The sequence below is a fragment of the Impatiens glandulifera genome, chromosome 2 (genome assembly GCF_907164915.1).
Source record: "Impatiens glandulifera chromosome 2, dImpGla2.1, whole genome shotgun sequence".
NCBI classification, from domain to species: Eukaryota; Viridiplantae; Streptophyta; class Magnoliopsida; order Ericales; family Balsaminaceae; genus Impatiens; species Impatiens glandulifera.
The window spans coordinates 66,195,278-66,212,629 of NC_061863.1; the positions used below are offsets into that span (position 1 = coordinate 66,195,278).

Consider the following 17,352-nt stretch of genomic DNA (forward strand, 5'->3'; position numbering starts at 1 on the left):
TTCTAGTCAAATACAAGGAGAAGACAAAAAATAAAAAAAAATAAAAAAAAAAAGAAAAAGGAAGAAAAAGAAGTAAGGTGATATTTCAAAATGATGAGAAAAGATCGTGCGCTGATGAGTATTGATTTTTGTTAAGTGGTATTATAGCATTATTTGAGAAAAGCATCTACTGAATAATTATTATTTCATTTTTGTATGACACAATTATTAAATATCTGAATAGCAAACAACGAAATCAAACACACATAGACAAAATAATTTTAGCGTTTTCAACAATGATAAAAAAATCACGAGACTCATATATAGGCTTCTTATAACACTTTTACTATATTAGAATGAGTTACACTAAAGTCTTGTCTATCACCTTAGAAGTTCACAAATACAGAGTCTTCATTTTTAATTGGGTAAAGAACAAGAGAAAAAACATAAATAAAAGTAAGGATTAAAAAATATTCAGAGTTTATGCTAGAAAATCGAGGAGTAGATGAGTATCGGTTCTGGCTCGAATCACAGGTGGTGAATTTTCGCACTGTTCTCTACAATCTAATTTGTCTAGATCTTTGTTTGGACTTTTTTCATATACTCATTTGAGTTATTCAACTTCGGTGAAATAATTTCTTGTTATTGTTTTTGTTGTTGTAATCCACTTTTAACAGTAAATATTTTGTATTAGTGAACATTTATGGTGCTAGAAAAGACTTTTGTGTAATTCACTCTAATATAGTGAAAGGAGGTTAACGAGTTTTGTGTTTTTTATCCTTGTGGATTTTCCACGCTAAATTTTTTTTGCCCTGTCCTTGATTCATTATTGGCTATTCAAATACGTTTTCTTAATTATCATATTGTAGCCTAAGAGAAAAATAACAACTATTTCATAACGTAACGTTAGATAGAGTTAGATAGAGGTTTTTTCACACAAATATAACTTAATGGTTAAAGTGCTATCACTTAGGGATTAAAGTATTTATTTAATTGAAATATACTCAGTTCACCACATAATTTATGAATTTTTAATAAAAGTAATGTACACCCTGTAATCTATGTATTTTATTAAAAGTAATGTATAATTGTATTTTATTTATCATATTTCTTTTATTGTAAGAGTAAATATCTTCTTTACAAAAACTTAATGTGAAAATTATTTCAAATTTAATAAATAAATTATAATTTAAGTATTAAAAAAACTGAAAATAGATAAAATAAAAATAAAAATAAAAAATAATTTATTTCCATCAAATGAACGTTATCTCTATCAAAGGTGGATGAAACAACATATTCACATTAAATAACTCAGAGTCCTTACAAAATAATCTATTGGGCTAACCCCATGACGTCTTCCAACCTCCAAGCTAAGAAGGATTTTTTTTTGAAAGATGTTACAATTAATTTTAACTATTTGAAATAATTCAAAATTAATTAATTAACTATTAAGGTTTACAAATTATATGCAATGTTTCTCTTTTATTAGTGAATTGATGCAATTTCATGGAAAACGAAATTTAAGAATTTGGTTGTTTTATAATAATATCAAAACCTCATAGATGAGATGCCAATGCAAATTTGCCAACAATATCAACTTTGAATTTAATTGTTTACAAATAAAATATATTTTTTCTTTCTTTTGTTTTTGTTAAGATTGATTTTTTTTTTTTATAGGAAATCGGATGCCAAGAGTAACTTTTAAATATTCAGAGTAACTTAAAGGGATTCTTCTAGTCTTTGCGGGCTATGTGTTTAACCCACGGGAATTAGTTGCACTCCATATGAGCAACGGAACTCAGCGTTCTCAAAAAAAAAAAAAAAAAAAAAATGAAATTTGAAAAATTAACAAATTCTAATCTCACTTAAAAAGAACTTTGATTAAATTATGAAAGGATGAGAAGTGAGATATTATATAAATAATAAAGGAAATCTACACTCCATTAGTCCATTGTATATCTAAGATTGAAAATAAAGTTTGGTTTTGTTTTTTTCTAGTTATAAAATAAAAACAGAATATGTGAAAAGTATTATTTAAGAGATATTTTTTATATAATTTTTACTAAAAATGACTTAGAATACTCCATAAAATTAAAAATAAAATACAAATAATATAGATTTGATTGATTGTTTTGTTTAATACAAGCCTCTATGTCTTGGGATTTGTGGATACATATTTACATGAAAAATCAAATGCCTTCCCATATATACAATTGTTATTGCTGAAAATGAAATTAATTAAAATCATGTTGGTTATGGTAGAGGGCATGCAAGTCCAATTGTCACATTTCATTTAAGTTCTAGTGATTGATTCTAACACTGTCGGTTATTTTTTTTAATTCCACTGTAAGAATTACATATATTGAGAGGGTCTTCTCAGCATGTAAAATAGTAAATAAAACATATATTGGATTGATACTAACCATAAATAATAATGTTAATTATCATCAAATAAATAGAGCACATCAAAACTCTGCAGCTGAAACTTTTAAACTCAATTTCAACTGCTGCTTTTACCTCAATCTGTCATTTACAGGATGAAATCCTAAAATTCTTACATTATCTACTACTCATTTGTAGTCAGTACAGATTAATTGATTGGTTACCTTTGACAAGTCAGTATCCTTCCTTCCTTCCTTCCTTTTCAGCAAGACTCACCTTCTGCATCATTTCCATGCTTGCATTAGCTAGATGATTGTAATATTTACAGTTTTTTATTCACAAATTGACAGATGTGGGCTGGCTTCAGCAGCTATTATAAAGCTTCCAATGTTATTGATGCTTTTGTGAAGACAGTAAGAACGAAAGGAGCTTCTTCTCCTGGGTGAATAGTAGTAGGCACTATTGTATAACCCTTTGGATCAGGATCCAACACCATTTCACACGATATTTCTCTCGAATTCACATAATCCGTCCCACCAACTGCTTCATGCATATATATGTTGTAAGCAGCACGTCGACCTCTTGTCTTCAGAATCCTCAACCCAATGTAGAACATCATCGCATCATGGCTAGATTGATAATTTCTGAAACCAGCACCAGTTCTTGAGAAACTCACACCCTATAGTAGATAAAGAACAACATGTCATACATAAATAGGGAATAAGAAGAAGAAAAAACACAAGTAAAAATTCAATTATCATCAACTTAATTACTTGAGTAAGTGTGATGAACACATGCATAGGAAAAGAAGCATCTTGACCATTGGCTCTGATCCTGAACTGTGGATTTTGATGCCACGTGTCGTAATCTTGGCAGCCACCTGCGCTGTATCCTCTCCATTGCCCATTGAATGAGTAACGCATCTCGGGTGGGTAGACACGACAAACATATATCGAACGGAAGTGAATTTGGAAGTCTTGCCATGAAATCCAGAATATACCATCTTCCTTTGAATGTGAGACATGCTTATTAAGCTTGTGTCTCATTCTGTCAGTCCACTGGGGTGAGGAATCAGACCAAGGCCCATTCCATTCAACTTCATTTGCCCATGGGTTTCTAACTTGAACTAGTTTATGCCCATCTACTTCCCTCACCTGAATTTTAAATTTTGAAGGTCAACTTTTCATTAAAAAACGAAAAAGACTATTTTAGTGCACAGTACCTGCAATAATGAGTAGGCATGGCCTTGAACAATTCCACTGGAAGAGATATGAACATCTGAGCCTGAAGGACTTCCAGCACCAAGAAGAAAGCCGGCTTGCTTGAATAGTAACAATTGAGACCATAATCTGCCACTTGCAAGATCGATTTGAGCTTGAGAGCTTCTCATGTCAATTTCCTCGCCAGCACCGCCAGTCAGATCCACAAGAGCATCTTGGACAAGACCTCCTTCAAGTGCCTCATAGGAACCATGCAGTTTCGCATACGCCTTCTCCAATAAAGAAACCCACACTTCGTTCCCCTTTCTACTCGTTGCAAATGCGGGTTTTGAGGGCAATTCACATGGAATCCAATCGTCTACTACAACAGGAACCCACTCTCCCTAATCATTTTAGCAACAGGAACCAACTCAATTCTAATTACAAACATTTTTCTTTTTTGTATATGGATCCTTGTACAAATACATTTGTTTTTGTATCTGAATATAAATATAAGTAGATACCTGAATACAGAAGCGAACAGTATAGATCCCTTCTTCATTGTATTGAGGAGTAATTATGATGTCTGATACTCGTGAGACCTCGGTTAAAACAGCAACGGCACTCAGAAACCAACAATCACCTAATCGTCCCTATAAAACCACCCCATTTGATAAACACAGCTAAAGAAAATAAGCATTAACAATAAAAACAGTTAAAAAGTTTTGATGTGTCTAGAAAGAACTATACTTGGCAAACATCAGAAGCATTTGGAGACCCAGAAAATAAGCATGGAAGTGCTTTCAACTGGTTCTTCTCCACAATTTCATTTGGCCTCAACCACTCCGAGACAACCTAGACATAGAAATTTTTACATTATCAAATAAACGAAAAAATGGAAGAGAGTAAGAAATTAAGATCAACACAATTTAAACTTCTTTTTCTAAAACAAGATTTCTTCATTGGTGTAGGTTAACACAACATCTCACCGCGATGACCCCCACTTCAATCAAGGTGCTCTCATTGAGAATCAAAATTTTACCTGTAACTTTGAAGGGGGATTGTCCGGGTCTACAAATAGTGAACGTTCATTTGGGGGGAACTCCTGGTCGGTGAAATGAGTCTCTCCTCTAGCAGTGAGTGCTTCTTTAACAGCCAATTCAACAGACAGCATCCTCTGATTAATTTCTTCTTGAGTTTCTATCCTAGGTTTCCTCAACCGCCTAGCAAAAGAATCAATATCTAACACCACCCCTTCACGTTCTGTTCTTCGTTTCCTTCCACTTGAATATTGCCCATCCCAATCTACATCATCCCTATCATAAAGATCCACGTCAACAGGATCACTGTCCCACCCATCAACCTGGTCAGAACACAAATTGGCTATGAGATAAAACATGATTTACATGTACATAAGACAATAGAGAGAAAGGAACAAACCCTAGCTGGAGAATCCGCCCATAGCCAATTATCTTCTAGGAGATCAATCATGCTGTATTCAGCAGTACCGGTTGAAGCATAAAGCGAACCCACTTCATCTTCGGTCAAGCACCTTCCCCAGAGGAAGACATCCATCAAATGAACCTTGGACTCAGTTCCTTCACTATCCGATCTTCCAAATGCATCAATATCCGTAGGAGGTCTAATTCCAATCCAAACTTCTGTCCCTTGTTCCCAAATTCCACCACCACCCACATGCAATGGTAGGCCTGCCTGATAGCCATCAAAGCCACCATCCAGATAGCAGGTGGCTTCCCCCAAGTCAGCATCTAGGGTTACCGTTACAATATGCCACCTGTTACATTGAAGATGAATGAGAATTTTCAAATTCTAATGTGATTTTACTTACAAACTAGACTACAGGAAATATGCACCTTCCATCAGCAATACTAGTGGCACCAATACTCCACTCCTTTGATACTGTAGTTTGTCTCTCGCCTTTAGTGATTAGTCTTATCCCAACTTGCCCAGCCTCCATACCTTGTTCTGAACCGGCCACAAGGACTTCCCAGCAAAGCTTCTTCTGAAATTCTGTACCCAAAAGACAAACTGGACCAGACTCTGGCTGTACTAGCACCCCAGCAGAGAAGCTAACCTTTTGACTACCACATATACTTTGATCAATCAGTCCATAGTGTTTACCATTTGTTGGCTCATTATCAAGAATACAATAAGTGCCAGAAATTCCAGTCTGCCAACAAATTTTAAAATCTTTTTTAGTAGAAGCTCAAACTAAATACTTGGACCAATTACCCAAAAATCATCAAATTTCAATACAATGTGGTAGTGGAGGGGCTGCATTGATTTGCAGAGAACTATAAATAATTAAATATAAAATTAAAAAACATGAACTTACCTGGACTGCCCGCTGAGATAATTGAGATGCTCGTATTCTACGTGCAATGCTTGAAATTCTTTCACGTGCAAAGGTATCATCCAAAACTGAATCACCCCCAACAGCACGCACTGCTGCTGCCATAGCTTCTGCCTCCCTACCACCAACATTTGGAATGGATGACAATAAAGAGGCTTCGATTTCCTTCCATTTCCATTCTTCTTTTTCTAGGAGAGCCCTTCTTCTTTCCTTTCCCCTGCCCTCCTCTTCTCGTCTCTGCATCAAGATTTCTTCTTCCATCTCCTTCTCTCGTAAATAACTGCAAGTTTGAATAAACATATCAAATAAATTGGGGGACAATCGACACTGCTTGCAGAAAAAGAAGAAATAGATGGGCTGAAGAATAAACTAACTACCTTTCCTGAATCATTTCATATTGTCTCCGGTCTTCTGGCATCCATTTCTTGATCTTCTTTGCACTTAGATCGGAAAAACCTATGCTATCAAGAAACAGCCTCAAGCGGACCTCATCCTGGAAGAAGGAACAATCATTATAACGAAACAAAAACATTAAATGAACTCAGTGAATTTATATTCACCTGTACGCGTTCGGCTTTAGAAGTCAATCCAAGTAAAAGGAGTAGGTATCCACCAAACTTATCCCACATATATACCCATTCTGTATCAATTGCCTCCTCTAAAGCTAGAATTCGAGCATGAGCACACATTTCCCTCATGTGGCCCAAATTGCATGCTGATTCGTGGCTTAGAATTCGTCCATCTCTTATTCTACGTAAATATGATCGAGCTGCCAATTCTTCATTTCTTAGACGATCTCTTAGTTTTAATACATCAGCCCTAGGAAGTATAAAATTCCCAGCCCTATCACGCATAACAGTGGGGTCTCCAACCAACAGAGCAGCTGAACTAGCAGATCTTTGTGGCGCAGAACAAGTCCCAGATATAGCATTTCTTGTCTGCACAGAAAAACAAACCATGTATATTTTAAAAACATTATGAGGAACAGAGATTAGGGATATGAACATACATGTACCAGTTTGTTAACGCAACTTATCATTTAATCATTTATTTGATTTAAGTTCATTTTCATAAATGTTACTTAATACTTAATACTTAATATTTTAGATTCAGCTCAAATTAAGCTAAAAAATCTAGCTTAATTCGATACGCAATTGATAACTTAACTAGGTATTACAGTAAGAGAGTAAAAAAACAACTTTAACCCCATAAAGTTACTTCATCATAAGGTATTGATTTTAGTGACTTTATTGATATTAGTTCCATATTTTATCAAATCAACTTAAATATAAAGTACTTAATATTCAGATATTTTCATTTGAAAATTCTAACATTTATTTATTAGACACTTAACTTATTCGTCACTTAAATTTTGATATTAAAACATTTAGCCATAGGAAGGATACCTCTACAAGTCTTTAAAACTGACCTTAGTAGCAGATCTTGCTATAGCCTGCAGAATAGTTTCTTTACTAAGATAGTGCACAGCATCTTCCATAGTCTGTTGGAAAGATGAATACCAAAAAAAAAGGTTCAATAAGTTTTCCATGAATGTTCATAATTCATGACGAACAGATATATATTGCAAAAAAATATATATATTCTTTTAACATGTTCTTATAGCAGGATGAGTTTCCCTTTACTAACCTTCAAGGTCAGGCAAGGACGAGAGACAGCAAATCCAAAGGCCACAACAAGTGTAATAGCTGATACAGCAGCACCAACAAATGGTGGATACAGAATCAAACTGGCAACCACACCCCATCCTTCAGTTGCTAATACAACCCCATAAAGCACCAAAAATGCCACGCTGTTAAAATTTTTGGGAGGGGAAACAGTAATGAGAATCAAGGAAGATCTGTAAACCCAACATGTAATAATGAGAAGTTTCACAAGGCTGTTTTGTTATAAAAAAAATTCAACGGTTATCGTGGTTTGAAAAGCTTGGTACGTTTGTGAAAAATCACAACGATCTAAAAAATAATATAATCATTATCGTGAAAAAGAAAATCTGTATACTAAATGAAACAAAAAATTGCACTATAACTTTCGCAAATTTCAATGCTATCTTGATTGTAATAAAGACTTAGACGGGTAAAATACCAAATTTATCTATAAAGTTGGTCGAAGATCTAAAATTTATCCATTAACTAATAATTATGTTGTTTATAACCTTAAATTTGGTAAAAATATTCATATTGATATAATCTAACGGTACACACAAACGCAGATAACTTTTCACCATGTTGTCAACTGCGTGTTGTACACGTGGCTTACACATAATTTTTTTTTTAAATTCCCTTAATATTTTTTTTAACTTTCCCCTACATTGTTGTTAACCTGGATGTCGCCGTTAGCCCTAACCTCAGTTAACCCGGGACTGAGTCTTCGCCAATATGGACGAACATTACAAGAAAAGTTTGTCCTATTTACAGGATGAGGTTTCTATTTACTGTTATAGTTGTCTTCTCGCTAGTTTATACCAAAATCTATCAAGTAAACCCACAATAAATACAAAAATTATAGGTTATTAAACTCTTATGTAGTTTACAACTGTCAGTTAAAATGAGGTTTCTACTCTATAAACTATAATAACGAGGTTTCAAAATTTTGAAAGTATTTAACTTTGGATGTATATAGTATATTTATTCAAGTATTTTCATAAACTTTTAATTTTATTTTTTAAATATGGCCTGAATTTTTAATTTTTATAGAGTTTAACCATTTCTCTTTCTTTTTTTCACAATTTCAGTTTAATTTGAAATGAATTTTTTTCAAAATGAGGGTGTACGGTTGAATGTTACATAATTGTCTTCTATGAAAATGTGTTACTAAGATTAAAAAGTGATTGAAAGGGAAAGAGAGAAACAAATTTACTTGGTTGTGTATGCAAAGATCGTACAAAAAGGTGAAAGTCCACATATTAAAAATCAAAAACTTTAGAATTGCTAGTTATGCATCTGTTACAAAATATCAAATAAAACGTATGCAAAATTTTTGCATTAAGTAGAATTTGAGAAAACAGAATTTTAAACCAAGATAAGTTTAATTTCCTTCATCATCTTTATTATCGAACATGTTTCAAAAACCTCACCAAGCAATAGTAATAGTTTTTGCAAAGTTTTTAATTTGAGACTAGAGACGAGCTGCATTCTGAAATCGAGAGGTTGTTTTACACCAAGTATTGTTTTTCAATATGAGACTTTCGACCAACCTTATGCATAAATTTGGTATTTAACCCGGCAAAATAACAGTTTCCAAATAGGCTTAGTACTATGATGTGACAGTTCAAATCATTTAGATATTCATCAAATTTAGTTGCAACTAAAACTGCATGCATATTTGGACAAACCTGACATTTTTTCCACAATCTGCATGAGCATCGTAAACGTAAACTGGTAGAACTCTAGGTGAATAGACAACTATAGGAGGTGAGAGGAGTACCTGCACAGAGAAAAGAATGAGAAAAGGGCGAAAAGGATAAAAGGCACCAATAAGAGAAAAAAATATAAACCTAAAAAATGTTTATATTTATTTACAACAAGAATGATCTTGAAAATCAAAATGTTCAGGGTAAACTATTCTGGCAGCTGGTAACAATATAAAAAGTGAAACCAAACGAGGGATGAGGTAGAATAAGAGAATGGTTAGAAATGGTTGTCAGAATTAGCTTGTAGATAACTAGCCTGAAATTCCAAAATTGCAGAAAATTAACTCACAGTCAGAGCCCTTCCAGCCAGAAGAAAGAGAAACGAAAAATATCCAACAGATGCTCCAACAAAAGATTTCCCTGTTTGCAAAATACATACTTAGAACAAACATTCCAATAAAATCAATAGACAATATAAAACAGAACAAACTGGTACCTTCAAACCATCCTATTAGAAATGCAGCCAAAGCCAAAAGAAAAGAGAGGAAACAGACAAAGAACATTTGCATTCTGGTCAAATAAAAGTTGTTTGATGCCCAGCAGTGAATGACACCAATAGCAAGAACTATAAGTAGAAGAAGTAACAGGAAAGCAGCCCCAACCTGTCTTAGAAACGAAAAAGAATCCAATTTAGATACAAGCATAATCAGATGAAAGAAGTCAATGAAATGAAGGAATCCCACCGTCCAAGGCTCAACAATGACAATTACAGCCGATATTGCCCCAAGCAGTAGAAGAACACCCACAGCAACAAACATATACACACCACGGGAAAGTTTCCAGTTATCATCTTTCCTGGTAACATTTGATGCACAGTATATTTTGAAAAGGACGAAAATGGAATCGTATATAACACAGTAGTATATATTCTTCAACGGAATTGTGAAAGGTCACTTACCATTTAAGCAAGCCACAACCAAGAGATAAAACTGCTGGTATGCCAACCAAAGGGAGAAAGGAAGAAAGGAAATCGGTTGTGGTTGGTGCATTTCCATCCCTAGAGTTGACGATCCCCAAGTATGATGCGCCACAAGATACCACTAGGACAACTACATATACCAGAGACATTTTAAAATTTAAAAGCTTTCACAGTTGCCAGTCTAACAGAATAAAAGATGTTTCTTATTTACAAATGAATTAGTACATAAGAATGTATAGGATCCTACCTGCAAATGTAGCAATACAAATTGCAGAAGAGATGGAGAAATGATAAGTTGAAAACCAGGAGAGAACAGGCAGCACTCCAGTAACTCCTAAGGTAATTGCAGTAGCTATGGCCCAGCCTAGATAGATCGAAGATGCATATGGAGAAGTAGCCATACCACTTACACCAGTCAATCCCTTGTAATGTAAAGCATCCAAAGGTTTGGAAGATACTATTGCACCAAGTGCAATTACAGATCCAGCAAAAACAGATATGCAGATGAAAAGAATTACAGTCTGAAAATGGGAGACAATGGCATAATCAGAACAGAGGCAGCAATCCAGAAACAGAAATAGGATAGATCCTCTCAGAGAATAAGATAAAGGACTCAACAAATGGAACAGTTTAGGAACCAGACATGAAATAATATGGTAGAGCCAGCTAGTTGGGTAGTCCCACTGTCAAAATTAAGCAAAATGAAAAGCAACTTCTGACCTGAATTGCATAGGAAATTTTTAGTTGTTTCTAATGTTACGAAGTTTGAGTTCAGAGTCATAATTATTATTGCTCTATGCGGATAAATAAGCCTTAAAATTACAATTTTACAATGAGACCTCTGATTTCTTATATGCTTTCTCAATTAAAAGATTTAGACCTATGAAACAAATATTTGAAGATCCACAGTTCATTACTCTCCCGTAAATAGTAAGAACTTATGATTATCAAAAAGAAACAAATTATACAAGATCAATAAAAAAATCGGGATATTTGTGGCTAGGATAAAACATGTATTATATAACCCTCCCAATTATCACAAATTTTAATTCATTAGCATAACAAAGAGATATTTAGAGGGATCAAATGCAAAAAAAAAAAGACATAAAAAGGAAAAAGAAAAGAGGTGAACCACCACACGGGAGCAGACAATATCTAGTCAACAGAAAATATTTATCAAACTTGCACTCATTTGTTAAGTTGGCTAGCACATTATGAAGAAAGTAAACTAACCTCCTTAAACCCAGATCTCTGATGGTCCCCTCCATGATTCACATCATTACTTGAAACTGAAAACTGGTAGCCCTTACGAATCCATATTGGAATGGAAAATGACAAACATACAACCATAAGAGGGACAGTCAAAGACAGTCCCAGCATAATTGATGACTTACTGCACAAAATGTGAAGTAAAAATCAATCTACCTTACCAAAAGTGAAAGATGTGCAGACAGAAATGATGAAAAGATGCGGTAAAGTAAAAAGGATAGTATCCTCCACAATATACCAGTGAGATATGACGGTTCATTTGTACCAATTTTAATACCTTGAGAAGGAAAGCAGCAGACCAACACAAGTGCTCAGCAGCCAAGCAACAAAGCCATACTGAAAACAAATTGTAAGATTTAGTCACAACCAACTAAAAAACAAACTAGAGACGAATGTGAAAGGTAAAGTAGACAACAAGAACTCTTATAGAGAAACAACCATCATATTCATCTGAGTGGACATGATAAAATATACAACTATAATACTTTCTGCAAGTGCATTATTGCTGATTACACTTATTTATTAATTTGCAAAACAATAGCACAAGGGTTATGAAATATACCAATTCTTAGAGTTCAATTTATATGAGAATTCCAGTGAGAAAAATATGAGGTCAGAAAGCCAAGAATCCAATCAAACTGCTTATCAATAACGTCATATATGAAGAAATAGAGTAACAACTATTTATATGCTAATCTATGTAAGGGTCGCGAGTGGAGTGGAGGAAAACTTTAGGCTAGAGAGTGGAAAGTTACTGCTTCAAAACTTTCGACGAAAAGGAGCAACTCTGTCCATCTATACTGCCAGTGAGTTACCTTTCTTCGTTCCTCTCATACCATAAGAGAGCTAAGTCTTGCCTAAGGTCAAGAGATCTTACTATTAAGCCAGTTTCTGGACGACAAAAGGAAGGCCTTTGGGAAGGTACGCTTACGAGGAAAGCTTAAAACAGAATTGAGATGAGAAGAAGATAAACCCTTGTATTGGGTATCAGAAACAGAATATAGAGCTAATGAAACAAGAAAAGGGTAGGTAGGATTTAGATACCATATCTTTTTTCTTTCTTTTTTGAGAAAAGGACTTAGATACCATATCTTAAGTATACCCAAGCCAAACATATGTTGGTATTTTACTGAAAGAGACGTAAAGGAAATGCAACATAAATGAAAAGAATTTTTTCCAACTACCTTACGAGGTTGTGAGCTTATTGACATTTCTTCTGCTCGAAGTGACTGAAGGAATGCCATGATGGAACAGAAAACGGGAGACAGTAGCAAAACTGCCAAACCAAACTCAAACTGCAGTGAAAATGGACCAAAAGATGAAAATCAACTTACTTATCACAACAAAAGAAATAAAATAATGGACAGTAACAAAACAAAGTAAAAAAAGGCAACATAGAAAAATCTCTTCTTACTTGTTGATGGGTGGTATTTATGACTGTTATAGTCTTGGGACGGAAAATGGCCACTATGACCGTCTCAACAATAAAAACCAGGCTAAAGAGCACCCATGTTCTCTTTGGAGTGCTTGATATATGGTGAACAAAAACCCTACATAGTTGAAGCCATTTTTCCATCCCCTTCAGCCTAAGTTCTTCTGACAGAGAAAGTTGATGAGGTAATGCATTGTCTAAACTTGCGGAATCAACAATAGCTGAATCAGTATTGTCCTTATGATCTCTGTCTGCATCTAAGCTACTCCTCTGCAGTAATGCCAGAATAGTTGGGTCCATTCCCTTCTCCTTCAACATCATGGCAAAATTAGGATCCAACCCTTTATCTTGCAATAGGCTAGTCAGTTCAATGTCACCATGTGTTTCTCTCTTTCTTAACATGGATGTAATCCTAGGGTCATTTAACTTTTCTTGGAACGCAAGTGCCAAATTCAAATCTAGACATTGTTGATTTGCGGAAGTTGATGCACTTGACTCACGTCCTTCACTTTCAAGACCACTACTGGAACAAACAACTAAAGAACCGCTTTGATCAAAATTTCTATCAACAACATAAGATGTTCCTGTTTCAGTTTCTTGAACAACTGAGCGAATAGAGCTGCTTCTTAACACTGTACTTGGCCTCCCACTATCCATGCTTTTATCACTGTTGACCCCTTTAACATCTGTCCCACCACCTTCAGAAGAGCTAGACGAAGTATTGTGCTCTTTCCTTCGAAAACTCTCTCTTAAACGAATCACTGTACTTTGCAGAGCATCCCTGCGTGCCGCTAATGGGTCTTTTACTGATAAATGACGTGAAACAGCAGCACATAAAAGCACTGATGCAACAATGGCATAACTAACACAATGTCCAAGGTACCTTCAATGGAGAAAAATAACACCATTAGAGATGATGATAGGTTTGGGTCACACGTGTGGAGAACTATTTATAGTTTATTCAAGTAGAAACCGAACCAGTAATGAACCCCAAAGGAGATCAAGAATACTCTGTAAGCGCCAGCCACAAAAAGTGCTGTAACACGACTATCTAGGAGCTGAAATCCGTATAAGCATGTACCCATGTTCCAATCTACAACATTTAGCTACCATAATTAAGAACAGGAAATGTACTCATTTGGAAACACATGGATATAAAAATCATGAATCCAAAAACGTATCTAGATTATGTTTGAAAATTAAACTTAATTACAGACATAAATTTATTTGTTGTTTCTCATCTGGATCTAGATACATAAAAAAATTACTATATGTGTTTCCAAATGGGACCAAAATTGTCTAATAAAAGTGTATGATAAGCTATGCTAACCAAGAACAATGATGGCAACAGAAGTAATGGCCCCAAGCCAACGGGATTCTTTTGCTGTCAATCCATATAATAAGGAGTACACGAGGAGAACCACTAGTGAGCCAAGGTATAGAAGCCCAAGATGCAAAGCCCTATTGGTTAGCATAGATGAAGGCAACATCAAACAATATTAAAACCCATCATAGGTTAGGAGATCCAAGCATAGAAATAAAAGGACATATCATAAGCAATCAACTGCAAAGAAAAAATGAGGCCTGCCTTCGAGATTGTTGAGGATATAGCTCATGAGGATCTGGTGGTTCAGGTGAGCATGCAACTGGGCCAGCTTCAACACAATCAGAATATGCATATTTGTATGCCCTTCTGACATATTCATCCACATCTAAGCCATTTCCTGATCAAATAAGGGGATTTATGAAGATAGATGATATTGTTACTCAAGAAGCCAAAATTAATTATAAATCCAGCATCAACTCAATTATTTAGAGCTTGTTTGTTGTAGGTTTTCCAGTTTTTTGAAAGAAAGTAAAATAGTTGTTTGATTGAAAATGGACTATTTGGGTTAAATGACTAAAATATCCTTTGAATTTAATATTTTAAAATGTCATAAATAATATAGTAGGGGTATTTTAGTTGATGATTTGATTGATGATGGGATAAGGGGTCACAACCCATTCTCAAACAAGGTCCTAAGTGTTGTTTCCAATAATGAGGCTCTCACTCATATGTATCTCAAAAGTTCTTACCATTAAATACCATCCTGCAAATGAAAAGCATGTTTATTGCAAGTGCAATTGCTGATACACCAAAGAAGAGACCAGACGGTGAATATCTTTCTGATGCACGTGAACCTGCTGTAACATAAACAGCACAAAGTTCATAGGCACAGAGGAGAGAAACAGCAAGAAGAAGAAGAATAGCAACAGCCCCTGCAAGAAGAGAGAAAAATTATGTTGAGCGGGTGAAACAAAAATCATTCATTATTGTCCACGTGAAATAATCAAAGGCACTTTAAAGAACAAAAAAAACATCAAAAACAAGTATATAATTGATAAAAAAAAAACAATATTTTTTCTCTTTTGATGTGTCTTACTTACTTGAGCTTTGCCATCGAGTTCTCCACCAAAGCATAATCGAATAAAATGACAAAAGAAGAGCAGTTCCAGCCATTATAATAGCCAAACCAACTATATCTCGACCCAAAATGATAATCAACCAAGATCCCCAAATAATAAGCATGATGACTGGAGAAACAACAAGTGTCCATGCAGATAGTGATAGAAAGCCGCAAAACAAACCAAGCTGAGGTTCTTGTAAGAAACCCGGCCATTTTCGAGCATAGATCCAACTGTACAATAAAACATGTTCTGGCATTAACATAAAAGAAACATAGCCATTGTTAAATCAAAGTTTTGGAAATTTTTATAATTATTTCAAGTATAAGAGGTGCATTCAATCAAAATTTAAAAGCACCATTAATTAACCTGTAAATCCTCCAAGGTCGCCAGTTTACTTTCCAAAGAACAGAAAATGATGCTGAGCCGAGAAGAGAGAAAAGGGTCCCAGAAATTACACATGCCAACAATAATTGATGGTGGTCTCCTTCCATAACTTCAACTATATACGTTTATCTCTCATCCATACCAAGTGCATCTTCTTAACATTATTTCAGTGCCAAACTAGATAAGGAATCCAACTCACTTCCACCATTCAATTTGAAGAACAGTAGAAAGAACCGAGAGGATAAATGGGAATATGAAAAAAGTTGGCTTCTTTTTGACAAAAAAGAGGATTTTTACCTACTTCACTGATGATGACTTGTGGCATTACTCAAATTTCTGCTGAAAACAGCAACCCATATGAAGTTAGGGTTTCTGGGTAGCCTGGAATTTAGACAGAAGAAAATGTCCAGACTTTTTATCTTCTTCCTCCCTACTGTTTTTTTGTTTGTTTGTCCAGTTGCTCCCGGTCAAGAAAGATCAACCCTATTCAGCTGGGTATGGATTAGAAAAAAAGCAAGAGATAACACAGTCTTGTTGGTAATGTATCCTAGAAAATGTCAAAAAAGAAATGAACAGCTCAACTTACACTGTTACTTACATGCGTATGTCTCGGAGTGAACACAGGAGATAACAGTTCTATCTCTCTCAGCTTACTATACACTTTCTGAAAGAAGATCAGATAGCCCCCCTGTTTTTATCGATAAATATCGTTTAATCCCTTACTCTGTTTTCAATGTTTCTTGAAAAAAAAAAGGTCATAACCAGATGGGAAAAGGATCGCACAAAAGAAAGAAAATGAGAAATAAGGTCAATATATTAAAGTTTAAATGCCTGGAGGATGTATTATAAAGTATAGGGTTTGATTTTCTCTTTAAATATATGATTAGGGGTGAATATGATCTTCTTTTCCTTTCGCCGGCGCGTGGAGTATTTGGTCCGACGGTTGTTTTGTCGTTTTCCCAAACGAGAAGAATTATCGACAAAGTGGTCCGACAACCACACGAATATTTTCTCACTCCTCCCAATCCCATGCTTTAACTTTTTTCAAGGTTAAAGAAATATTTTATTAAACTCATTATTACATTTAAATTAAAATTTAACTTAAAAAGTATAATTATATAACATAATATATCACATTATTTCAAAATAAAGTCATCATTATAAATGTGAATCACAATAATTACATCAATTGATTATCATTATAAACAATAAAATATTTAACCAAAAAACAAAAAGCAAAAACTAATGCATATCAAAGCACAATTGATCCCTATTCTACTCTTTCTTTTATAATTTTTTTCCCACCTAACCCACTTTTTAAATTCCATTTATAAATTATCAATTTTTTCTCATTAAATTCATAAATTATTTAATTTTATAAATATAATATATATAATTAAAATTAACTTAAATAATAACATTAAAATACATTCCTATATGGGAAACTTTTCACAAAAACTTATTAAAATAAAATTAATTTAATATTTGTTTTAATAAGTTATTATTAAAAACATCGTACACTAATGTTATAGTGAT

At 34.3% G+C, this 17,352-nt stretch overlaps 1 protein-coding gene across 1 annotated transcript; it reads right to left on the reverse strand.

Moving 5' to 3' along the window:
* Positions 1–2,370: 2,370 nt before the first annotated feature.
* Positions 2,371–16,405, reverse strand: LOC124925398 (calpain-type cysteine protease DEK1-like). Its single transcript, XM_047465393.1, has 30 exons — positions 16,114–16,405; positions 15,799–15,993; positions 15,412–15,662; positions 15,061–15,243; positions 14,573–14,708; positions 14,315–14,445; positions 13,963–14,077; positions 12,967–13,867; positions 12,737–12,847; positions 11,830–11,888; positions 11,517–11,676; positions 10,531–10,804; positions 10,263–10,413; positions 10,048–10,159; positions 9,801–9,966; positions 9,654–9,724; positions 9,287–9,378; positions 7,582–7,744; positions 7,364–7,435; positions 6,495–6,872; positions 6,312–6,427; positions 5,917–6,214; positions 5,435–5,751; positions 5,001–5,355; positions 4,603–4,923; positions 4,311–4,415; positions 4,085–4,213; positions 3,584–3,964; positions 3,135–3,515; positions 2,371–3,040 (listed from the first exon to the last, which is right to left on the reverse strand). The coding sequence occupies exons 2-30, from the start codon at positions 15,921–15,923 to the stop codon at positions 2,735–2,737; spliced, it is 6,360 nt and encodes a 2,119-aa protein (XP_047321349.1). The 5' UTR covers positions 15,924–15,993; positions 16,114–16,405; the 3' UTR covers positions 2,371–2,734.
* Between the last annotated feature and the right edge of the window lie 947 nt (positions 16,406–17,352).